General features: G+C 29.4%; 1 protein-coding gene across 1 annotated transcript; it reads left to right on the top strand.

The window, feature by feature from the left end:
* The first annotated feature begins 435 nt into the window (after window positions 1-435).
* LOC111638263 (5-formyltetrahydrofolate cyclo-ligase-like) lies at window positions 436-26,044 on the top strand. The gene is made up of 4 exons (XM_023383937.1): window positions 436-702; window positions 3,229-3,362; window positions 25,123-25,250; window positions 25,323-26,044. Exons 1-4 carry the CDS (start codon window positions 583-585, stop codon window positions 25,541-25,543), a joined length of 603 nt encoding a protein of 200 aa, XP_023239705.1. The 5' UTR covers window positions 436-582; the 3' UTR covers window positions 25,544-26,044.
* The last annotated feature ends 1,093 nt before the right edge of the window (window positions 26,045-27,137 follow it).

Raw genomic sequence — 27,137 nt, 5'->3', positions numbered from 1 at the left:
AATTTCACAAAAACTCCAGTAACGAGTTGCTTAACTTTCCCGGAAATATTTAAAATTGCGTGTATGGCGCCATCTATTATGATATTTTATTGTAAAATCGTTTTATATTTTTAATTATTATAAATTAGCAAAAAGCTTAAATTTTGAGGATAGGGATAGGATTTTTAAACGATAATAACGAGTAAAATCTTTATTAAATCCATCCCGCTCTATATACGAGTGTATATATATATCGGTAATATATATTAATTACACGCATTATATATAACAGACGGGAAAGTATACTTGAAAGGAAAAAAAAAATAGTAAGGTTGCAATATCGGCGATGGAGAGGAAAAAAGAACTTATGACGTCATACAAATACTATACACGTGCAGGCCACTTTTAATAAATATTTATCGGAAATGCCTACAGCGCCAATTAGAGTAGCGGCCGTCGAGCGAACTTCTGTGGTAATAACTTTTCGCGGAAAAACTCGACCTGGCTGGAGGCCGAATCAACAATAAGTTCTGTTACTCGACACATGTTATCGTTTACTGATTTTCTGCAGGAAAAATAGAAATTCGAAAGAATAATCGCGTTATGGCGGCGGCAGCTGCTCTTCGAGCCGCCAAAGATGCCGTCAGAAGCGAACTGAAGAAGAAATTGTCCAGTCTGAGCCTAGAAGAGAGAACCAAACAGTCGAAAATCGTTGCGGAACAGGTAAATTAATCGGTTTTCTATGTTTAGATATTATGTAAAACAAGTCATACGACATTTTTTTCTCTATAACGGTTCTGTACCGTTATAGAGAAGGAAATGTAATCACGTGTAATTAACACATTTGCATTGTGTTAATTACACGTGATGTCTGCCCCAATACTGATATAATTAAATGGTAAATTTTTTGTTAGAAGTGACTATTAGGTCGTTTATATATATATGAACGTAGTCACTGATTCCTAAAGTCACTTCTGCTAATTTTTTATATAAGAGATTTACCAGACAACTATTATTCTTTTGATTCTGTGATGTAACACAAAAAATATGAAGGTCATGAAAGGACAAGAAAATTAGTCTGGTTAGTGTCTTACTAAATGCGTGATTAATTACTGTTTAATTTTCCTACGAAAGAAGTCTCGCCTCTCGACGGTTCTAATGGATCGTGCGTTATCGACGGGCGATGCCCCCCGTCTTTCTCCGGACGCTCCGGGGACCGTCGGCAGAAAGTGGAATCCCAAATTGTTTTTGTGATCGTGTTCCGAAAGACGATACGAATAAAACTGAGATTTTTAAACGAATGACGTAATACGGAGCTTTCGATTACCTCGACTAATTATCCCTGCGGATGTTGCGTAAGATCGAAGCCGTAGGTTAAATCTGATGTGCAAAAATTTCTGTCGCAACAAAAAGTTTTAACCGATAAATAATAATTTATTTATCTTAGAGTGTAAAGAAGTTGTCGTGCTTTATTTAGGATTTCGAGGCATCGGTTTCTTCCTCTTCTGAAATTTATTTAAATAAAATTTAGGGATGTTTTACCCATTGTTCTAACATAAAAATTTAAGGGATAATTAATGTTTACAATTGTCGGCAAATTCATATGTAGATTGCAATTTTGAATTGTGAATTTTTTATTCCCCGTCTCATTATGAAAGAAAGATATTTTACTGTTTGAAAAATTAATATTGCGAAAATATTCAAAGAAGCAAATATTAAATAATCATTGTTAGAATGCATATTTACTTGAAAAATTTGAAAATCTAATTACATTATTATTATTACTACTACTGCAACTACAGAGTATATTATATTATATAGAATATAATATAATCTAGCATCTACAATTTTGTTGATGGTGGTAGACGTAAGATTATTTTTTTGATAAATTTTTGGCATATAAATTTTAAAAAAGCTAATTTACTTGCATTCTTACACTTTGTTTAATTTTAAAAGTATTGAACTTCAGACATTTTATTTTCTAATAACTGTTTATTTTTCTAGTTTCAGTTACATTATGACTTCTGTGTTAAATATTTTGTTATTATAAAAGTAAAATTAAATCATTTTTACCATTTTTATCATGAAATGAGAATAATTTATAACTTCATTATCAAATAATTATTATCTGTATTTTTAACATAAAATATCATAAAGGATAATGCCAAAATTTTAAACGTATTGGTTAAACTATAAGGTACTTTAGTAATTTTGTCTGTAAGGAATACACCTCACTCAATGATTAGGTTTTCAATTTGGAGTTCTTTGCAACTTCTATCACTTCCCAATAATTTCATATTCTGAACTTCAGTTTCATTAGAGAAAAGGATTTTGGATCACAGTCTCCACAGAAGAAGTTTGTCTTATTTGCCACTGCATCTTGAAAATATAGCATATTTTTATAGCTGACATAGAAAGAAATAAATACAGTAGAGTCTCAAAAACTCAGCACTTGATAACCCAGCACTCCGTATAACTCGGCCACACCCTGGCAGGGCAAAAAAATCCTTAGTTAATTAATTTTCATTATAGACAGCTTTATGCCTCATAAAGTATTTTTCTGAGATCTGTCTTATCAGGTAAATTACTGTACAGTGTATTCATTAATTTTCATTTTCATGTAGTAAAGGCTCTATGCCTTTATAAAGGATGCACTTTTCCTTTGTTTAAGGATATTTGGGCAGTTTATACTTTGTTGTATTCTCAAGCAAACAATACATACAAGTATAGTACAGTATTTTCTGAGGACTCCACACTCATACTTATTTTTTTAACGCCATTCCCGATAACCCAGCATTTTTACAAACTCGGCCACCCTTCGGTCCACATTAGGCCGAGTTTTCGAGGCTCTACTGTAATATAAAGTAACAGCTAGGAATATGAGTATAATAATGTCATTATTGTATAAATTTAATGTTAATTTTAATGAGAAATATTTTTAGTATGTAATAAAAATTGAATAACGAATAAAAACAATCATTTTATCTATGTATACTATTTTATATTATTGCATTTTTTTAAATTTAACCTACTTTGTATATGCTTTACTGAGTGTTAAAAGTTATCAAAAAACTTATTAAAGAAGCTTAAAATTACTTTAAAATGGTAAATTTTTTTATAATTTTCAAGTATAATTTATTATTGCAATAACAAGTCTTGCATGTAGATTATTTTTCATTAAAATTTGTATCTTAATTTGAAAACTTCTGCTATTAATCTGACAAATTAATATTTAAATAATTTTTATAGTTATTGCAGAACGAACGTTTTAAAGGAAGTAACAGAATATCCATTTATCTGAGTACTGAACATGAAGTGCAAACTGAAGGAATTTTAAAGCATTTGTTTGATGTAGGTAAAGAAGTTTTCATTCCAAAATATGAGTAAGTATATTTATTTCATCATACCTTTAATATTTTGAAAAATATACTTGACAAATCACTTAATTTAAAAATTATAAGCCACATACACAAACATAATCATTGTGCGGTATCCAATTATTCAAAGATTATCTATGAGCCTTAATTGTGTTAATTCTTAAATTATATAATTTATTATAGATTTACAATTATTGAATTATTTTATTTAATGTAGAAGATTGATCTAGAGAGAACTCAAATTCGCCTCTGTGTACTGTGCAGATGCATTATAGTTGTGTCTGGATCTTTGATTAATCTTTATTCCAAATGTATATTACTTTGAATTCAGACCTTTAACCTACATAATTATAATGTACCTTTGCATTCAGACATTGATCTACATAATTATATCTGCAAGACGTGCAGAAAATGTGGGTTCAAGCCCTGTTCTATGTTGATTCGAAAAATTTCCAAATTAATTTGTTTAATTGAAAATTATAGTTTAATTTTTATGAGTAGCACAAGCCTGTCATTAAATAAATGCACAGTTATAAGTTGTAAATAATCTGGTTTTTAGATCTTTAATTAAAATTGATATTTTCTACTTCTATCGTTCTACCTTTATAATATATACTTTACAGTGATTGAATAAAAAGTGCAGATCAGTTATAAACAATTTTTTCATTTTTATTAAATTATTCTTATTATAAAAATTTCTATTAAAGTACAGAAAACAAATTCTAATGCTTGTATGTATAATTGATTGTAAGGATTTTTTCTGTTAGAAATTTAACTGTAACACTATAATATAGTGAATAAGTTAGAAGGAGAGGGAAATCAGTTGGGAGACAATTGTGTGTGTCATTGTAAATAAAAACCTTTATACGAACATGAGTATTATTCTTGAAAGTTTTAGAAATACAACTGTTAGAAAATTGCTCCATTACATACAATAATATATGTGTTACATTCATAAATGTTCAAAAATTGAACTGAAAACCTCAATACACTATAATTCATGTCAAAGATCAAGTGTCATTTATGAGTTACTCAGTAATGATCAATGATCATGTAACCATTGACAAAATTTGAGTGCTTTTCAGCATTTCCTGAAAGCTAATATTGGATGTGCTGATACGAATGTAAACCAAAGTCATGTAAAGTTTGATTGAATCTTGGCTATAAATACCTAGGATTGTACTAATTTGTCATGTATTTGTAGTAAAATTGCATTCTATAGGTTTTCTCTTCATTTGCATGTTATTAACCTGCATACTCTGATGTGATACAAGCACTGGGAAGTACACTCTTATTATATTATACTTTCCAGTATTCAATTGGTAAAAGTTTTGATGAACACTCACAGATTGTGAGATCATTGGTAGGAAATTGAAGAGCTTATTTCCAAAGTGACCTGCCTCCAGCAAATACAAATTTCCAAAAACTGCAAATTTTAAATAATTGTTTTAAATGCTAGGTAAAAACTTTATTATTGGTACAGAGCTTTATTTTTATGTTCTAATTATATGTTTGACAGTGAAAAAAATCCTGGGGCAAAAGAAATGATAGTTTTGGTACTTCAGATCATGGACTTACACCACTTTGGAACAAAATTGCAGCATTTAAATGGATAACGTAAGAAAAACAACAAATAGATGGTCAAAAACTTTTAATATATAAAACAAAAGAGAATATATAAGATAAAATACAAAACAAAAATGAAAATCACACGAACATTGTTCATATGACTGAAGATAATAAAAATTGGTGTTTAAAAAAACTATACTACAGTCGACCCCCCTATAATTACGATTCCTATAAAACTACGAAAAAATATACGTATTTTGGAAATGTTGAGTCCGGATTAGTGTAGAATCGATTAATTTTATGGAAGAAAACCTTTCAATCAGCCGTAGTCCGTAAACTTGACACGTGTCGGGCTGTGATTGGAATGACTTGTAAGAAATCGGATTCCTAATAAATTGGAACGTATCTATATCTTATAGGGGGGTCGACTGTACATCGAAAAGTAAGAAAAACGTAATGATTACATAAAATTAATAAAAATCATATTGTAATTGTTCTGTCACAGTACTTATTTAGAATCAATGACTTTCTAAACAAGTAAACACTTTGTAAAATGTCATTGCAGTATGTCCATCACTTATTCCCAGTTTATTTAAAAATTTCTTCACATTACAGTCGACCCCCCTATAATTACGGTCCCTATAATTACGATTCCTATAAAACTACGAAAAAATATACGTATTTTGGAAATGTTGAGTCGGATTAGTGTAGAATCGATTAATTTTATGGAAGAAAACCTTTCAATCAGCCGTAGTCCGTAAACTTGACACGTGTCGGGCTGTGATTGGAACGACTTGTAAGAAATCGGATTCCTAATAAATTGGAACGTATCTATATCTTATAGGGGGGTCGACTGTATATATCTTTTCCAGCTTAAGTTGATTCTCCAATGGTAACAAATCAACTAATAGATATGACCATGTTTTACCTCTTTTTAACATTGTATGTTTGCACATTCCCAATCTATCAGAATAGTGCTGTTTGCAATAAACATATTTAGAATTTATTCTGATTACTTTCATTTCAGATACTTTAAAATCCATTTTTGACTTAATGTATTAATGAATTGCAAGTTTCCAATTACCAAGTTGCCAATCTTTACCTAGAGCATGTATTTGTCCTATACGTTCAAAAATTTTATTGTAGTCTGCCAGTAAAAGAAGCAGTTCAGTTTTTCTTAACATTTTTTCCACCCTTCCAAAGGCCCTATCTAATGGTGAATAATTGTGACCACACACCGTATATGTAATTTCAAAAATTATACTATACATATTTGAAAGTTTACTTAGCATTACTAATAATGTGTAATTTTTGTTTTGTGCACTGTGTCCATCACAAAACAAATTAATTCTCTTGAATTTTGGATTTTTCTTACAAAAATTTCTACAAAATAAAAACGCGACCTCTTTCTATCATATCAAATAAATACTTTCTGAACTTCTTCAGAAAATATGGCCATTATTAAAGAAAAATTAAGAAAACAATCAAAGACAATAGCACTTTCTCTTCAGAAAGCAGTCGTTAGTGTGAAATAATCACATGACCAATATACACTTCATAATTGGTTGTTATGGAAATGTGAAAGTTTGGAAATAAATACAAAATGAAAAACCTCACATTTGAAAAGAAACCCAATTTTTTTATACATTTTTTAACAGAAAAACACTATTTTTGGAAAAAAAAAATATTGTAACACTATAGAGAATCATATTATCAATGCATTTGTGGCATGAACTAAACGTAAAAATGGGGATACGTCACTTTGAAAATAAGCTCTTCAATTGCAGTAATATTCTGTAACAGTGCTTCCAACACAAAAGCCATCACACACCGTATGAGTAATTTGACATATGTAAAGATAGCTGGCATTGTTCACAAAACGTGTATCTTCAAACTCAGTTCTAATTGGATTGTTCAAGAGACCACTGGTGTGTTGGGGAAGGGAAAAGAGAATGGATGTGCATGCTGTTCTAATTCAAGTAAATGGAAAATTAGTACACACCACAGTGTTCCACAAATGAAAGTCTGTTGAACTTGCTTTGACTTACATCCCTGTCAGTATCAACATATCTATACATCAACATTCTAGGAGATGCTGCAATAAAGTTCAAATTCTGTCTGTGGGTAGAAGGTCATCACCGAATAACTCAGAGAAACACTTTATCTTTGGACATTAGTTGTAAAGGTTATTTAGGTTTACATTTCAATTTTTGGATGTTTATTATAAACATAACACATAAACATTATTACTGTGTGTAAGTAAGAAACTGTCAAAGAGTTGTATTTCAAAACTACCAAGAACATTACTCATGTTACAATAAAGGTTTTTGTTTAAAATGACCTGTACTATCATTTTCCAGCTGATTTCTTTCCTCCTAACTCACCTATATGCTAGTGAAGTATACACTTTTTTCCTCTTAATGTAATTACTATCCAATTGTTACAATATTCTAAAATTTGTAACAGAACAAAGTAATTATAGATTTGTCAGCTTTAAAGATTTAAAGCCAATCATTATAACATATATATTCCCATCACAGTACTTTGTTTTGAGTTGCATCTACTTTCTTACTCATGTTTCAGTAGTTAAATGAACAGTTGTTAATAACTAATTAAGACTGCATACCATACACACAAATAATGTGTATTTGAATTAAATACAAACAGAATGTTTTCAGCCTGTTTCAGGGAACTACATCAAGACTCTATCATTACAGAACATTAACAATTCTAATTTTATAACATGTTTTAAAATTATTTTCTTTTTGATGTCAACTTGTTTTTGAATATTTAATACATATCTGTTACATTTTACATATACTCTACAAATTATTAAAAAAATAAAATTATTACGACAAGAAGATACAATTGTGTAGTACAATAACTTATTTATCTATAGTACTTTCTTGATGTAATGTCATTTATTCGCTTTCCTTTAGAGGTTATCAACCAACAATTGCCATGTGGTAGATATTCTTTCATGATCCTTACTATTAATGCAATTTTCATTGATTTCTGCATTGAAAATTTCATTACATATTATTTGCTGGGAGATTGTGTGTATGGTATGTAGTTTTAATTTGTCTATGTTCCAGCTGTTAGACTTTTATGTTAACAACTGAAATAGTAATGATAAATAATCAGTCTCAGTTATAAAAGCATCAACATTTTAACTTTAATAAGTCTACCATATTATTTTTAATATTTTCTAAATTAAATGAAACTTGTAACTTTAACATGCATTTGCATAATTATTAGTAGATTAAAAAAAAATGTATTATTTATGCATGCTTTTAAACTAGAAAACACCATATAAATATCTTTATGGAAGATAAAACAAATTATTAAAAACATAAAACAAAAAACTGCATGTAAAAAGATAATTTTCTGATGCAGATCAATTTTCTTTTAACAGGATGTATCCAGTTTAATGACATGTTATCTTCTAGCTTTACTTATTGTTAAACAAAGTAGTGTTATGACTATTAAATAGAATAAATATGGAAAAAATTTATTTGAATTACTCACTAATAGACAGCAACATACAAAAAAGCTAATCATAGCATTTTTGTAAAAGAATGTGAAGATGTTCTTGCTACACAAATATGATGTTTTAAATACATATTTCACAACACATCACACTCTGAAAATATGAATTCACAAATATACATGTGTTAGATTATAAAGAAAAACATGTATTTTTGTAAAATGTTTTAATGAAACTTTTAAATTAATTTATAAATCAAATACATAATCAGCAGTAAAATTTAGTTCATACTTAATGAGAATGAAAAGAGAAGAGACTGGACATTCTCTTCTGTATTCTTCTTCCATAAGCATCTATACTTGAAGCAATGAATAAGAGTATTCTCAGTTTAAAACATGGAAGCTCTAATGTATTTAAAGCACTCACAGAATCATACCTTATTTGTAAAATTATTTGAAAAAAGAGAATTTATGTTTTTAATAAATTTGAGAAGAATAAAATGAAATTTATTATAAAAGATCATGGAGAATAATCTGAAATGCAAAAATATTATTCAAAAATGTAAGTTTTAAATTAATATTTATTCAAATTTTGAATTCAAGTAATTTATTAACCAAATTCATGTATAATGTATGAAAGTATCAATGCATATTTCTATTTTATCATTTTCTTCAACTAATGTTGCAAAGAATTGTGGATTTTTAAGTGAAAAGTAGTACATTCTTTGACTTTTCCCACAAACTTCAGAGACAAAGTGTCATGAGTAATGTGTGTTAAATGAAGTTTGCCCGCAGACTTCTGCACCAGAATTCTTCAAATTTCTTACAAGTAACGGTGATTTCACACTATTTGATAAAATTTGACTTAATTTGACAAACTAGTAGCAAAAACGTTCACATTGAATATGCTTATAAATTCAATTATTAAAAACCAATGGGATCGGTATACATTGAAACACTAAAAATAAAAAATTTTAGTTAAAAAACAAGTAAAAATACACTCTTTCTATTTCTGACTTTGAGGATTCTATAGGTCAAAACTGACAAACAAGTGACAAGGAATAACTAGACTTTATCATTACCATTATTATTTTATTATTGATACAATCCAAATGCATTTCGCCATCAGGCCTCTTCAGTGGATACATCAAGATATCAATCGCTGGTTACGCTTTATATCCAGCAGTCGTTCCCAGCATGCATCAACAATCATTCCAGCATTCAAATTAAGTACATTTGCATGTTTGGTGATGCAAAAATGTTCTATAATTTTTCTTTCTAAATTATTTTCTATTTTATACAATATTTTAGTACTTTTTCTATTTATATTACAATTAAATTCTCTACAATGTAAAAACCACGCTGATTCCGTCATTTTCAGTCTAATGGCCGCCTCATGTTCCTTTATTCTCAACTCCAATCTTCTTCCGGTTTCCCCGATGTAATAATTTGGACTTCCACATGTACATGACATTCTGTATACAACACCAGCGATCTCAAATTGGTCTCTGGGCGAATTTTCACTGTTTATTATAATGATAATATTTGACATCTTATTCTTTTGATTTGCAACTATGCATATAGAAAATTCTTTAAATATCGGCTTATATTTTTCAAAAATATTAGCAACATAAGGAAACTTTACATAAGAAATATTTTTTATGTCATTTTTAACATTAAATCTACATTTTAAATATAAACTATACCACTTACAAAGGATATACTTCGGATAATCATTTAACAGAAATTTTTTAAACAATCGTTTTACTTCAATATCTATATTTTCTTGCAGAGTTGTTCGATTCAATATCTTTCTCAATTCCATAATAAAAACATTCTTTTTGTTTTCTATAGGACAGTAAGATTTATAGTTAATAGTTTTATTATTATTACATGGCTTTTCATACTTACTAAATGATACACTTGTTTCTTCTCTCTTTATGGTGACATCTAAGAAATTCATTTCATTTTGTTGTTTATCTTCACTTGTAAATTTTAAATTTTTATGTAATCCATTCACATATTCCTCAATGTATTTAGATGAAACTGTTTAAGAATCATAAACTATTAATATGTCATCTACATATCCTGCATAATATTTAATACCTGTTAAATTTGAAATTCTTTTATCTATTATATTCATATAGATATCAGCCTGTTTTGGACCTATGACCGATCCCATAGCAATACTTTTCTTCTGTCTATAATACTCTGTAGAAATGTTTAAATAATTGTTATTAAATACAAATTTTATAAGTTCTATTATATATTCAGGAATATTATATGTCTTAGGACATTCTTCTATCATTTTTACATCACTGAATATGCAAATGTACTTAATTTGAATGCTGGAATGATTGTTGATGCATGCTGGGAACAACTACTGGATATAAAGTGTAACCAGCGATTGATATCTTAATGTATCCACTGAAGAGGTCTGATGGTGAAAAGCATTTGGATTGTATCAATAATAAAATAATAATGGTAATGATAAAGTCTAGTTATTCCTTGTCGCTTGTTTGTCAGTTTTGATCTATAGAATCCTCAAAGTCGGAAATAGAAAGAGTATATTTTTACTTGTTTTTTAACTAAAATTTTTTATCTTTAGTGTTTGAATACGCTTAGTCAGTGGTCAATATGTTATGATCAATCAGAATTAGTGTTACAAATTAAAACACCAGCCAATCATTGTAAATTTTTCTAACTTTTTATAAATACCTTTGTAATCTGCCCAACTAATATCATAAATTTATAGTTATTATCTTACTTCATTTAGCAATTTGTCTTAAGTCTAAATTTTTTGCCATCTTTTCTCATTACGCAAGTTTTCATAAACCCAAAGTCTGATTAGCTGTAGCTCACCGACTGTTCCAACTCGACTACAAGTATTTAAATCTGTCTGACTGGAACCATTAGTCAGTTGATCTAATGCTGTTGTTGTGGCAAAGTGACTTAGAATTGGTCCAGTCAATTCACATGAATCGCTATAAGATGTCAGTACAAGGTTCAAAGCATTTGAAGCGCACAAAATATATGAAGCAAACAAAAATCAAAGTGATGTTTGGAATTTCTGTTTTCTCTTCCTTTTCCATTCTAATAAAGTATGAACTGGTTTTTAAAATTACTCAAATTATATTATTTTCACATTGTTTCAATAAATCTATTCGTCTTTTCTGTAAACTGAACACCATTTATTCTACCTCCACATCATAGCATATTGGAAAAGATGCTCTAGTTTCAAAAGTATATTTTTATAATTTTTTAAAAACTTGGGATAACTTTTATAAACAGAATTAGCAAAAATAATTGCTAAATATTAAAGATAAATTAATGCCTATATATCCTAACAAAATTCATAAAGTTGAAATATTTCTTTTCTTTCTTTAAAACATGCTTATATACAGAAGCACTCTTATAAATATGAATTTTTAAGTTATTCGGTTTTTTTTAGTTTGTCTTTTAACTGTTTAAAAATTAATTTACAACAATCATCGTTATCAATCTTCTGTTGTCCATCTTTTCAAATATACAAGTAATATGGTGAAAAACAAATTGTACAAGATTGGTTCCTGACAAAGGCAAAGTTTCAAAAGGCTAAAAGTACAAAAGGCTACTGAAAAAGTAACAAAAAGTTGAAGCGGCTATCTTCATAAAAACCGAGATATGTGTTGCTTTGCTTAATAATAGAGACAGACAGACAGACAAAATAAGCTTTATATTTCACCCAACACTGCTAGGCACAGTCGGAGTAGAAATATAAGTAGTACAATGATGTGACATGCCGAGCAATAGAACCAATAATGTGTGTAATAATGAAATAAAAATAAAAGTAAAAAAATATGCAAAAATATATTAATAATAGAGAGGTTGCAGCCGAAATTCAAACTTTAAACTTGTACGACAAGCAGAAGTACATGTTTGATGTTTGAACTCCAAATAAAATGCATTGCGCTACATGTTCACATCACACACTGATTCGTGGGATATTTTTGAAAAATGGCAGAAACATTTAAGAACAGCGATGGTTACCAGCAAATGTAATAAACAAATTAAACTGTTTTAAAATATTTAAAGGATGTTTAATAACACTAAATAATTATTTTTGAGTTTAGTTAGCGTTGTGTCTCCTAGAGTACAATATAGTAGTAGGACTATTCCAATGTGTTTTGCCTATTCTCACAACATACTTTTGTTGAGGGAAGTAGTGGCTTCTATAAATCTGTATGCAGATGACAATTTAGAAATTGGGAAATTATTAGGGAAATTATTTTTAGAAATTTACAAATGTATTACGCTGTTGATGGTAGAAGATGCCGTGAAAGAACATACTTCTACAGTGTTATGATAAGCTATTATGAGCACAAATATATAAAATTTTATAGGCACATCACTTTCAAAAAATTGAATAATTAAATAATTTCTGGATTAACATCATCTGTCTCTTTACAATGTTATTCAGAAATGCTTAAATATTCATTATTTTAATAAAATATGACACAATTTTAACCCAAAACACAGAAAAATGCAGACGTTTAAGCCGAACTTCTACTTGTCATGCTCGACATTCCAAGCACCATTGTCAAACTTCTAGGATTACAAGATGGCAGCACTCAACATTCACGCTTTAGTGATGAAAACTTCGATCTCAACCTCTCTAATAATGGATTACTCCAAGGCAATGTTATAGTGAAGTAAAAGGAAAAGTACTTAGAGTAACAACAAACAGAAAACGAACATGAACCTGAAGGTCAGAAAATATTTGAAGTTTGAATTGTATGACTGCTGGACCGACTTTGACGTTCGTGTTCATTTTCTGTCTGTTGAGACTGTCCAGTTTTGAGACCAAATGTTTTACTTAGAGTAGTTGAAACTGATCACATAGTTAACTAGTGGTTTAATTACTAAATTGGAATAGTAATTNGTAAAAACCACGCTGATTCCGTCATTTTCAGTCTAATGGCCGCCTCATGTTCCTTTATTCCCAATTCCAATCTTCTTCCGGTTTCCCCGATGTAATAATTTGGACTTCCACATGTACATGACATTCTGTATACAACACCAGCAATCTCAAATTGGTCTCTGGGCGAATTTTCACTGTTTATTATAATGATAATATTTGACATCTTATTCTTTTGATTTGCAACTATGCATATAGAAAATTCTTTAAATATCGGCTTATATTTTTCAAAAATATTAGCAACATAAGGAAACTTTACATAAGAAATATTTTTTATGTCATTTTTAACATTAAATCTACATTTTAAATATAAACTATACCACTTACAAAGGATATACTTCGGATAATCATTTAACAGAAATTTTTTAAACAATCGTTTTACTTCAATATCTATATTTTCTTGCAGAGTTGTTCGATTCAATATCTTTCTCAATTCCATAATAAAAACATTCTTTTTGTTTTCTATAGGACAGTAAGATTTATAGTTAATAGTTTTATTATTATTACATGGCTTTTCATACTTACTAAATGATACACTTGTTTCTTCTCTCTTTATGGTGACATCTAAGAAATTCATTTCATTTTGTTGTTTATCTTCACTTGTAAATTTTAAATTTTTATGTAATCCGTTCGCATATTCCTCAATGTATTTAGATGAAACTGTTTAAGAATCATAAACTATTAATCATAAACTATTAATATGTCATCTACATATCTTGCATAATATTTAATACCTGTTAAATTTGAAATTCTTTTATCTATTATATTCATATAGATATCAGCCAGTTTTGGACCTATGACCGATCCCATAGCAATACTTTTCTTCTGTCTATAATACTCTGTAGAAATGTTTAAATAATTGTTATTAAATACAAATTTTATAAGTTCTATTATATATTCAGGAATATTATATGTCTTAGGACATTCTTCTATCATTTTTACATCACTGAATATGCAAATGTACTTAATTTGAATGCTGGAATGATTGTTGATGCATGCTGGGAACGACTGCTGGATATAAAGTGTAACCAGCGATTGATATCTTAATGTATCCACTGAAGAGGTCTGATGGTGAAAAGCATTTGGATTGTATCAATAATAAAATAATAATGGTAATGATAAAGTCTAGTTATTCCTTGTCGCTTGTTTGTCAGTTTTGATCTATAGAATCCTCAAAGTCGGAAATAGAAAGAGTATATTTTTACTTGTTTTTTAACTAAAATTTTTTATCTTTAGTGTTTGAATACGCTTAGTCAGTGGTCAATATGTTATGATCAATCAGAATTAGTGTTACAAATTAAAACACCAGCCAATCATTGTAAATTTTTCTAACTTTTTATAAATACCTTTGTAATCTGCCCAACTAATATCATAAATTTATAGTTATTATCTTACTTCATTTAGCAATTTGTCTTAAGTCTAAATTTTTTGCCATCTTTTCTCATTACGCAAGTTTTCATAAACCCAAAGTCTGATTAGCTGTAGCTCACCGACTGTTCCAACTCGACTACAAGTATTTAAATCTGTCTGACTGGAACCATTAGTCAGTTGATCTAATGCTGTTGTTGTGGCAAAGTGACTTAGAATTGGTCCAGTCAATTCACATGAATCGCTATAAGATGTCAGTACAAGGTTCAAAGCATTTGAAGCGCACAAAATATATGAAGCAAACAAAAATCAAAGTGATGTTTGGAATTTCTGTTTTCTCTTTCTTTTCCATTCTAATAAAGTATGAACTGGTTTTTAAAATTACTCAAATTATATTATTTTCACATTGTTTCAATAAATCTATTCGTCTTTTCTGTAAACTGAACACCATTTATTCTACCTCCACATCATAGCATATTGGAAAAGATGCTCTAGTTTCAAAAGTATATTTTTATAATTTTTTAAAAACTTGGGATAACTTTTATAAACAGAATTAGCAAAAATAATTGCTAAATATTAAAGATAAATTAATGCCTATATATCCTAACAAAATTCATAAAGTTGAAATATTTCTTTTCTTTCTTTAAAACATGCTTATATACAGAAGCACTCTTATAAATATGAATTTTTAAGTTATTCGGTTTTTTTTAGTTTGTCTTTTAACTGTTTAAAAATTAATTTACAACAATCATCGTTATCAATCTTCTGTTGTCCATCTTTTCAAATATACAAGTAATATGGTGAAAAACAAATTGTACAAGATTGGTTCCTGACAAAGGCAAAGTTTCAAAAGGCTAAAAGTACAAAAGGCTACTGAAAAAGTAACAAAAAGTTGAAGCGGCTATCTTCATAAAAACCGAGGTATGTGTTGCTTTGCTTAGTAATAGAGACAGACAGACAGACAAAATAAGCTTTATATTTCACCCAACACTGCTAGGCACAGTCGGGGTAGAAATATAAGTAGTACAATGATGTGACATGCCGAGCAATAGAACCAACAATGTGTGTAATAATGAAATAAAAATAAAAGTAAAAAAATATGCAAAAATATATTAATAATAGAGAGGTTGCAGCCGAAATTCAAACTTTAAACTTGTACGATAAGCAGAAGTACATGTTTGATGTTTGAACTCCAAATAAAATGCATTGCGCTACATGTTCACATCACACACTGATTCGTGGGATATTTTTGAAAAATGGCAGAAACATTTAAGAACAGCGATGGTTACCAGCAAATGTAATAAACAAATTAAACTGTTTTAAAATATTTAAAGGATGTTTAATAACACTAAATAATTATTTTTGAGTTTAGTTAGCGTTGTGTCTCCTAGAGTACAATATAGTAGTAGGACTATTCCAATGTGTTTTGCCTATTCTCACAACATACTTTTGTTGAGGGAAGTAGTGGCTTCTATAAATCTGTATGCAGATGACAATTTAGAAATTGGGAAATTATTAGTGAAATTATTTTTAGAAATTTACAAATGTATTACACTGTTGATGGTAGAAGATGTAGTGAAAGAACATACTTCTACAGTGTTATGATAAGCTATTATGAACACAAATATATAAAATTTTATAGGCACATCACTTCCAAAAAATTGAATAATTAAATAATTTCTGGATTAAGATCATCTGTTTCTTTACAATGTTATTCAGAAATGCTTAAGTAATCATTATTTTAATAAAATATGTCACAATTTTAACCCAAAAGACAGAAAAATGCAGATGTTTAAGCCGAACTTCTACTTGCCATGCTTGACATTCCAAGCACCATTGTCAAACTTCTAGGATTACAAGATGTCAGCACTCAACATTCATGTTTTAGTGATGAAAACTTCGATCTCAACCTCTCTAATAATGGATTACTCCAAGGCAATGTTATAGTGAAGTAAAAGGAAAAATACTTAAAGTAACAGCAAACAAAAAACGAACATGAACCTCAAAGTCAGAAAATATTTGAATTTGAATTGTATGACTGCTGGACCGACTTTGACGTTCATGTTCATTTTCTGTCTGTTGTTTCTACTGTCCAGTTTTGAGACCAAATGTTTTACTTAGAGTAGTTGAAACTGATCACATAGTTAACTAGTGGTTTAATTACTAAATTGGAATAGTAATTGTAATTAGTAGTTAACTATTAATGCTATTAAAGTACATACTTAACTATTGTCCATATCTAATTGTAGCAGTCATCAGAATTTCCTTGTCAATTATCAACCAGTTTTTAAAAATTTCTTTTGATATATCATCTGGGATGTTATTTATGAACTTCTCTTCAACAAACACAACTTCATTTTCAAATGTCCCCATTCTGTTTTAAAAAAATTACTCTTTTTAAAAGAATTGTCAATGATCTTCTCAGACAGTTGATCCCACAACATTGGCAAGAGATGTAGTGCATCATGTAGAGAAATTCTGTTAGCAGTAGAAGTCATATCGGTTCACCTTTGATTGTCATCTTCTAAAATTCTTCCATACATTTCACTTCTTTAGTATTCTTTTAAGTTAGACATAATTCCATGATTGTGTTATTGAATCAATGATGATGTATTTTTAGGAAAGAATATTATTTTAATATTTTTTGATGACACATTTTTATTAGGTGAATATCCTGTGCAATGTTCTACCACTCTTTTATTAATTAATATTTACTGTATACACTCTTTTATTAATTAATATTTACTGTATAACTCTTTTAACTACCCAGTTGTAAAAAATGTTAGTTGTCATCTAGTAACATGTAAATAACTATCCTTCTGCATTAGAACTCTTTTTAATTAACATAATATATATATAAAATCAAGCACTTTCAACAGTACATTAAAGTCTTTTTAACAAATAAATTCTTAATTAAGAATTTATTTGTTATATATTTAAAAAGTTTTAAAGTACATTCTCTTCTTTGAATTTCTTGATCGATATTCCAACATTTGTCATCCCATTCTAAATAATTTGTTTGAGGAAGATTCATCATTTTGTTTCAGATTCAATTTGTTTGAGGAAGATTAAATAATGCATCATTGAAAGTGTTTGCTTTTATATACAGTATATTATGTTAATTTAAAAGAGTTATAGTGCCAGGAAACACATTTATTGTTTCCTGTTACTTGTGAAAATCACATCAAATGTGCTTTTGATTGTAGTAATGTCATACAGGCATTTGCATTTGAACAGTAATCCTACCAGTAAATGTTTCACATTTTAAACATTCAGGATTTTAATTTTTTTCAGTCACTAGAAGACTTTGTTTCTGATCTTGCATAATATTGCAGGAAAAGGCTGGAAATTTTTCCACCATCCAATAATGTGCAACAAACTTTAAACACTCTTTCAGCAAGAAAATGACTTTCAATTTTCACGTTTTTGGCTTTCTTTAGAGGCCTGCATCTACAAACGAACATTTTTTTTCTTTCAAAAACTGGCTGACAAATTTACACATTAAAAAATACATAGAAAAGACTAAAATGTCTTGATTTTTGCCATGTCAAATCACCAGGAACAATAGTTTTCCATTTCATTTATTAGAGGCTATGGCTCTGCAAAAGTATGCAACAGTTTAAAAAGGTGACAAACCAAACAATTAAAAAATACATAATTTCCTTCAAAAAATTGGCTGACAAATTTACACAATAAAAAATACGTAGACATTTTAGTCTTCTCTTTGTATTTTTAAACATTTTCTTGTTGCATGAGTACTTAAGGTTTGTTGCATATTATTGGTGATTTAAATCCTTTACAACTTCCATATTTAGTCCTAAACATACAAGTATAAATCAGCATTGCTCAAAAATAAATAACATTTCATCAGGAATGGGAAATTTGCAGAAAAATATATGATTTAGTATTTTTTTAAATCAACTTCAACTCCTGACTCCTTTCACTAATGCACTACTAGTAAGTTAGTGGTTTGTTTAATACAATGTTCCTCAAAGTGTTTCCTACGGACCCCCTGGGGATCTTAATCTAAAAGACATCAACCAGATCAACATGGCAAAGGAGCAGAGCTTCAAAGTCATTATAGGAGATGTGCCTTTAAACTTACTAATTGACTCGGAAATCCTCATGCAACATTATCATTAAAATGGCATCATACAACATTATCAGTGAGGACATGTGGGATTTGTGTAAAGAGAAGGACATTTTTTGTAAGTTGCGAATATTGTCAAATCAGAAATTTTTCCCATATGGACAGAACCTTAGAATTACTGGGTGAATTTGATTGTTATGTTAAAGTGGAAAAGAAAGATGCAAATTTTGTTGTTGTGGTCAAGGTCAGGGAATTTTGGACTACCAAACAGCAGTTAAGTTAGAGATTTTAGAAGTTGGTCCAGAGTTACAGGTCAATACCATACAACTCGAAAAGAAATTAACTAAAGGAATTGGGAAAGTAAAAGATTTTAAACTCAGGTTTTTAATTGATCCTACTTTGCCCCCAGTGGCCCAACCACTACAGAGAGTTCTGTTTAAAATTTGCGATCAAATACAGGAACAAATTGAATCACTTATCCACCAAGATATCATCAAAAGGATTGAGAGACCAATTCCCTGGGTATCCCCAGTAGTTCCTGTAATGAAGGATTTGAGCAAGTTTAGGCTATTTGACACATGCAGGGCAAATGAGGCTATTGTAAGGGAATGGTTCCCACTACCAGTACTTGAAGAAGTTCTAAAGAAGATTGGGTAACTATGGAATCCATTCCCAGAGCTATTACCCTAACAGAAGTTGATCACAAATTGGAAAAAGATCCGATGCTGATAGAAGTTTGCTGTGTGATACAAATTGATTAAGGGAATTCATTGAGTAACTCCTCCCGGTTTAAAATTTTGAACTTTTTCTCTGGGAAAATGTTCTTTGAGGTACATGTATTGTGATCCCACTAGCATTACTGACTAGGGCATTATACATTGTGCACGAGGGCCACCCAGGAATTATAGCCATAAAAAATAGACTTAGTAGTAAAGTTTGGTGGGAAGAAATTGACAAATATGCAGAAAAGCATGTTAAATCATGTCCCAGCTGTCATCTGGTCCAAAAATCTGTAAACCTGACAGAAATGTAATGCTGGATAAGCCATGGGATACATTTGCAATAGATCTATTAGGTCCCCTTCCAACGAAAGAATATCTGCTGGTAATTATTAATTATTATAGTAGATTCTAAGAACTGACAATTATCTACAGCACAAAAAGCAGATACAATCTTGAGACCCTTTACAAAATATTTGCTAGATATGGTTTTCCTCACACAATCATTACCGATAATGGTCCACAATTCATTACAGTGGAATTAGAGGGAGCAACAATTAGGCATTCAGCTCCACTGTGACCCCAAGCAAATGGAGAAGTATATAGATAAAATCGTAGTTTACTGTAAATGTTAAAAATTGATCATGCAGGAAACCATAACTGGAAGGAAGAATTTTATGATTATTTATTAATGTATTGTTAGACACCACATTCTATGATGGGGATAAGTCCAGCAGAATTATTGTTCAACCGTGAGATTGGAACAAAACTACCCGAATTTAGCAATGATATTGGGGTAATGAAGAGCTAAGAGAGGGAGAGATACGTGGAGAAAGAATAAAGGAAAGTAGTACTACAATAAACAGTATATGGTAAAAGAATGCAATATGATACCAGGTAATACTGTTCTCATGAAGCAGAGCAAAGAAAATAAATTGAGTTGTGAGTTTGATTCAATGAAATATCAAATAATTAGCAAAAATAGTGTCACTGTCAAATCACCGACAAGATGAATTGACAGTGACAGTGACAAATATCCTTACCATGAACATCTTCATGATTAAGAGATTTATTTCAAATGAACACATACCACCAGAAACAACTCAAGAGAGGTTCAGGGTAAGCACTGAATCAGGTCCAACACTAGAACTTAGTCAACTCAGCAAGCAAGGCAGCATTGGAATGTGAACCAGGTTGGAAAGGTCAAGAATGGATAAAACTGTGCTGGAATAAAGACTAGCTATGTTTACATTAAATCATGTTAAGTGAGCTACATACACTACAGATGGTACAAGAAAATCATGACAACATGGTACAGGTCAGATTGCTTTCTCTAAAATCCTTAGGACCATCTCGCATAATGTCCCTGCAATAGTGCTTCCCATTACTACTCTATGTTGTGTGTATGCAATTCCATTAAGTTAAAGATTGAAGAATATGTAGCAAGATGTGTTAGTTCCAGTATTTGTTTTTTCATATTTATTGCATTTCCTAGATGAGCAATATGGTACAGGTCTGACAGCAGAGGGAATAGACATTAGACTTTTTGTTTTTGGTATTGTAACCCCCTTTACAGTTATAGTAAAACAAAAGTAGCATTTTTTGTGTCTTGTTGGCTTTCACCATGCCATCGAAATAGTAAATGAAAGAGAGTGTCTTGCCTCAATTCCATTTTCTCAGTTATTCAATATGTGTGAAAAATTTGATGTCGGTTACATTTCTTGTCCCAGTCTCTGAGCTTTATACCAAAGTATGCATGATATGCCTCTTCAACAAAATCTGCTATATTACACTTCTTTTCTTTTTTCATTACAAAGCTACTATCTCATACATAACAAAATGAATCTGGACTATTAATTCAGCTTCTTGATACCATAACATATTCATAAAGCATTAGACAAAAGTTAAAATAAGCAAAATGCACTTCCGTGTTATCACTTCAAATATACAGTTCCAAATGACATTTTCACATAAAATGTGACACAATCATTCATATAGCATCATTTGTTGTTTCACATTCCAACTAAAAGTAGAATATTTTGCTATTTGCATAATTCCACAATCTGCTTTTTGTGGAAAAATGTAAAAACTTCATGCATGATACAGAAAAACAGATTGGTATAGACAAATTACTATAAAAATCTTACATTCTAGAATTTACAAGTTTAAAATTGAACAAATAGTTGATACATACATGATAATTAAAAAGCAATAACTCAGATTAATTTCAACATTGTGTTATTAAGTCATTTGCATTTAATATTAGAGTATATGGAGGTTGATATGGTAATGTCGTGATCCCCTTCCTCTCCGCAAACTACACAGAAACACGATACTTTCCGGCAGTGGTGTCTGGAGGACTTAAACGGAAGTATTTCACAATATTCTTTACAAGTAAACTTCTTCTGTGATTCAGACTTTTCAGACTTCCCAAATTTGTAAACATTACAAAGAATTAGATATTTGAATACTTTTCTTTATTAAACTTACGACATAAAATGCATTTAGAGTTCTACAACCTTTATTGGTATCATATTAAACAGTTAAATTTACAGAATTCACAACCTATTAATGCCCCAGACCATTTTAAAATAATGTTGACCTTTAATTGTAAAATTTTCATGAAAGTCAAATACACAGTGTTGTCTTTTCCCAACTGTTGTTTGGACAAAATGCAATAATTTGCATTTTGTATGTCAGATTTTTATTCTAGATTTTCCAGATCCTCACAAATAATATTCTTTTACAATTAAAACCTTATCTAAACTCCAACAAATGTAAAATTTTTATTGCAGAAAGCAATGAACGTTAAATGTAAACGCTTTTCCCTTTTCCTCTAATTATTTATAATGTTTGATGATAATCTGTGTTTTTATAAGAAACTAATTTATATTTTCAGTTTTAGTCTTTGTTAAAAATATATAAACTTAAATAAATCTCATACTTTCCATGTTAAGTAAGCATTTTCTTCATTAATGAGTGAAAACTTAATTTAAACCCACTTTATTTTCATGCAGAAAACATTCTTCTTTAAAATTAAATCTATACAGTTTTATTTCAAAGAGAAATTATAATATTGTTTGGAAAAAATGGATTATTCTCTTTAAAAATACAGATTACTGTTTACTGTTGTCTTAAAATTTACATTTAAAATTTAAATAATTTGAAGGAAAACATACTTATTATTGCTTAATGTATCATCTGACATACATTTTCTGTTGCAAGTATAAAGATATATTTGAAATTCTAATTGTCTTCATATCTACCTTTGATCTCAAAAATAAGTACACAATCAAATATAAATAATGTATTATATCTTACAACAGAAAATGCATTTACAGTTCTTACAATTGGATATTATTGTGCCTAAAAGTCTGATTTAAATACAACAAATCTGCACAGAAGGCTTTGTTCCTGTAATTGAAACTTTATAATTCATCAGCTTGATGAATATTATTCTGTAAATACAGTAATTCTGTAACTCCTTGTTGCCGTCAGTCTTGATATCATTCACTAGGCTTGTGTGGGAATATATATACTGTGATTCACAGGCATCTGCAGGAGGAACAAATGTCTTCCCTTGAAATCGAGTAAAATATTCCACAGATTATAATTGTAAAAGTGATTGAGGTACATAACCTAACACTCACGACCACGGGACACTTTGATCTAATACTGTTTTCTATAATCTATTCGTTAATCTATTCGTAGAAAAATCCAAAAACATTAAATAATTAATTAAAAATATATTGATGTAATTATTTGTCCTCAAACTTTGCTTCTCCCTGAAAAATTTTCTGCAGATGTCCATGCTACAATGTGTTTAAAACTATACTATGATCTATTTATTTCACAAATTTCCAATTGCTAATTGACTGTCTTTACCAGTTTGAGCTATGGCTGCTCCTTCTTGCTTGGAAAAAATTATCTAAAGAATGTTAAAAATTCCTGGCTTTAAACAAATCGGTTATACTTAAAAGTGCCTTGGCAAAATACATGTAGCCAATCTTGCATTTTTACACCATCCTATAGGTTGGGTGGATTACTGAATATTTTGTAATGGCCCATGTCACACAAAACGTTAATAAATATATCAATTTCCCACCTTACAGAAGTATGTGGCAAAAATTCTATCATTATTTTCTACAACTTATGTATGTAAACAGTTTTTTCCACAATGAATTTAGTAAAAAGTAAAACAAGAAATTGGCTAATAGACTTACATCAAAACTAATTTAAAACTAGCAGTGACTAATATTCAGCCAAATATTCTGGATATATTATATTTATATAAGTTCCAGAAATCAAATTAAAAATACTTATTGAGCTGCAATTTGAAAAAATTGTAGACCTATAAGTTCCCACTGTCATCCATTCATCTGTCTGTCTTTCCTTAATTTCAAGTACAGAGTTACATAGATGAAAACCAAGATAGGTATGGAAATCTTAGTGGCAGGATGCCCCGATTAACTATATATGAACTTTTGATGAAAACCAGAAGTTACGTTATTTCAATTCAAAAGTTTTTCCCTGAAAGATCTTAGATAGATGATGGTACAACTTTATTGTTAAAGGAAAAGAATGATGTAAGGGGGCAAGACACTAATAAGTTTAGGTGGAGAGCATATATTTTAAATGAAATTAATTAAAAATATGATTAAAAATTGCAGTCCTGCATTGTGACAATGTCACAATAAATAATTGCTCGTGTTAATTTATAATTACGTATATATGAATAAATAATTGTGATTTACCTGAATTTTTTACTATTTTTTGTATGCGAAAGTTTTAAATGTTGTCCTTACATAGAAAATGGTTGCCTCTCCCTGTTGTAGGTTTTCTATTTCACTAAGATACTACTGTATTGCATCTCTCAAAATATGAGTATTGTTGAACATTCATTACTCAAATGATTTTTCTTGCTTCAAACATACATGCAAATGTACCGTTTACAATTTTTTAATTATTATTTTTGTATTTTTAACATACCTTTAAAATTTCATTGTACTTTTTGCATACTTTGTACTTATTAATGATTTTCATCTTTTATTGTATTTTAACTTCTTGTTATGAGTCTTTTTTCTTTGTTATTGTGAGGAAAGAAATCAATTGCTTAGTGACATTTCCTGATTTACTTATGATAAATAAACAATTATATATTACAGTGGTACCTCAGGTTACGAACGCCCCAGCATACGAAATTTTCAGGATACGACATGAAATTCGAACATATTTTTGCTCCACGATACGAACAAAAACTCACCATACGACGTTACATTAGTTCGCATTTTTCATTTGTTTTTCTTACTACAGTTATTTTTTTTAATGTATTACTTGGCTTTAATTTGAGTATGTTTTTCGCGTTGGAACGAATTATTTGGTTTTACATGTAATCGTATGGGAAAAGATGATCCACCTTATGACATTTTCATGATACGATCTCAGTTTCGGAACAGATTAATTTTGTATCCTGAGGTACCACTGTATATCAACACTATTAAGAAGTCTTTTGAAACATTATTAAGCAAAATAGATATCAGATGTGGAAACATTTTCTTAAATCTATTTCATTTTCAGTACCAAGAGTCATTTAATGGAAATGGTAAAGCTACATTCCATGGAAGATTTTTCCACTCTTCCCCTTACCAGTTGGAAGATAAAACAACCGGCTGATGATGATGTTCGCGAAGAAGCTCTGGCAACGGGTATCTATTTTACCATTTTAATGCACTTTGTATTTTATACTTTATAAATGATTAGTTCTTTCTCTATTCGAGGTGGTCTAGACTTAATGTTGGTACCCGGCCTCGCGTTTACAAAGAGAGGTCATCGGATCGGACGCGGTAAGGGATACTACGACCACTACTACAATAGATGCCTTCACGATCCCAACGGCCGTCCTTACACCGTAGCACTGGCATTCAGAGAACAGATTCTGCACAGCATTCCATTAGAGGAACACGACTTTGTGGTGGACGAAGTCATATATCCGGAATAAATCTAGTCTCCGATTCCGGTCAAGGCGTCTACTTATTTCTAAAAGAAGGTAGTTTATTTGTTTAACTACCACATAATTATATATAGTATTTTTACCTGTTTTCTTATATACGTGCTAACACGTTACACTTGTCTTCGGTGAAGGTACGAGGCATTAATAACTGGCAATTAATAGACTAGAAAACAATCAGTTTATTTAAGATAAATTCATATTTCTTTGGAAACTAATTTTTTCTCATTAATTAAATAAACAATTTTATACAAACGTACAAACAAATTGGGTAAAATAATCTTTCTAGACAATTCATGATATTAATATTATAGAATTAAAGTTTTGTAATTTGAAATCGGTCAGTAGAATTAATAAAAAAGACAATTCATGCAATGACTTTTGTCAAATAGTAAGTGGGAATTAATTTTACATAAAAATCAAAATTTAATACTATAATAATTACAAATTAAACTTTTTAGTATATTATATCAAACAGTTGTTTTATAATATATAATATTTGTATATACAGTACAAAATTTTATATGTTTACTTACATTTATTAANCATTCTAAAAGTGAAAATTGGGGTTTTTGTTGAAAGTTGAACATCTCTTACAAGAAACGAGTGGCTAAAATACACAATTTTCTATGTAATTAATGAAAAAAATTGAATTTTCCATCAAGTAGACTGTTTCTAAAACACGCGAAATCAAATTAAACTTTTTAGTATATTATATCAAACAGTTGTTTTATAATATATAATATTTGTATATACAGTACAAAATTTTATATGTTTACTTACATTTATTAATAAGTTGTGATATATTCTTACTAAGAAATTATTCAGAAATTATAAATATGCAGCACTGTTATATCTTCTAAGAATGTTGAAAAATGTATAAAATGTGTTCCCGTTAATAAAATTTACTTGTTTATAAATATTCCGTTTGAGGTTAATTTGGAATTTAATTTATCACTTTTTGAAATTTCAATGTACAAAAATTTATACTTCAATTTAAAATTTCTTTAACTTAAAAAATTCTCAAAGAAATTTTATTTAAATATCATACTGTATATTTATATATAACTTCAGTATTATATTATAACTCTGTTATAATATGAGCTTTAATAAAGACATTTGGTGAAGAAATTGGTTTGAGTGACATTTGGTGTTTAAGGAGCTTCTTTAAAAAAAATGTATGAGGAGTAATTTTCTAATTGAAAGAAAACTTTTGATGCAAAATTACGTTGTAGCAGACTTATTGAATAAATTTTTAATACATATTTTACTCTGGGATTGTGACAAATGTGTAAGATTTAAAACTTTGCAATAGTTATGTCTATTATTTGAAAAATAATGTTCAAACTTTCAAGCAAAGACAATGACTTTACATTCCATTAGTAAGGGTTTTTCTTTTTCTACTAATCCTTTTGCTCGTAGAATCATTTACAAACCATCCTGGAAGAAAGCGATTTTACGGGGCAGCCGTAGAGCAGAAATGATCCGGACCGATGGATATTTTGCATTAATTCATACATTCACTTTAGTTTTGCGTAATGCATGGTATATATTATGCATTGCTAACGAGGGACAACTAATATGC

The sequence above is a fragment of the Centruroides sculpturatus genome, unplaced genomic scaffold (genome assembly GCF_000671375.1).
Source record: "Centruroides sculpturatus isolate CEXI.00-Female unplaced genomic scaffold, Cexi_2.0 scaffold1055, whole genome shotgun sequence".
NCBI lineage: Eukaryota > Metazoa > Arthropoda > Arachnida > Scorpiones > Buthidae > Centruroides > Centruroides sculpturatus.
Note: the sequence above shows the minus strand (reverse complement) of the source record. Positions and strands in the feature narration are given on the sequence as shown.

Coding starts and splice junctions, on each gene's coding strand:
- LOC111638263 (XM_023383937.1), top strand. CDS start 583: ATGGCGGCGGCAGCTGCTCTTCGAGCCGCCAAAGATGCCGTCAGAAGC. Junction 703..3,228: donor CGAAAATCGTTGCGGAACAG/GTAAATTAATCG, acceptor TAATTTTTATAG/TTATTGCAGAACGAACGTTT. Junction 25,251..25,322: donor CGAAGAAGCTCTGGCAACGG/GTATCTATTTTA, acceptor TCTCTATTCGAG/GTGGTCTAGACTTAATGTTG.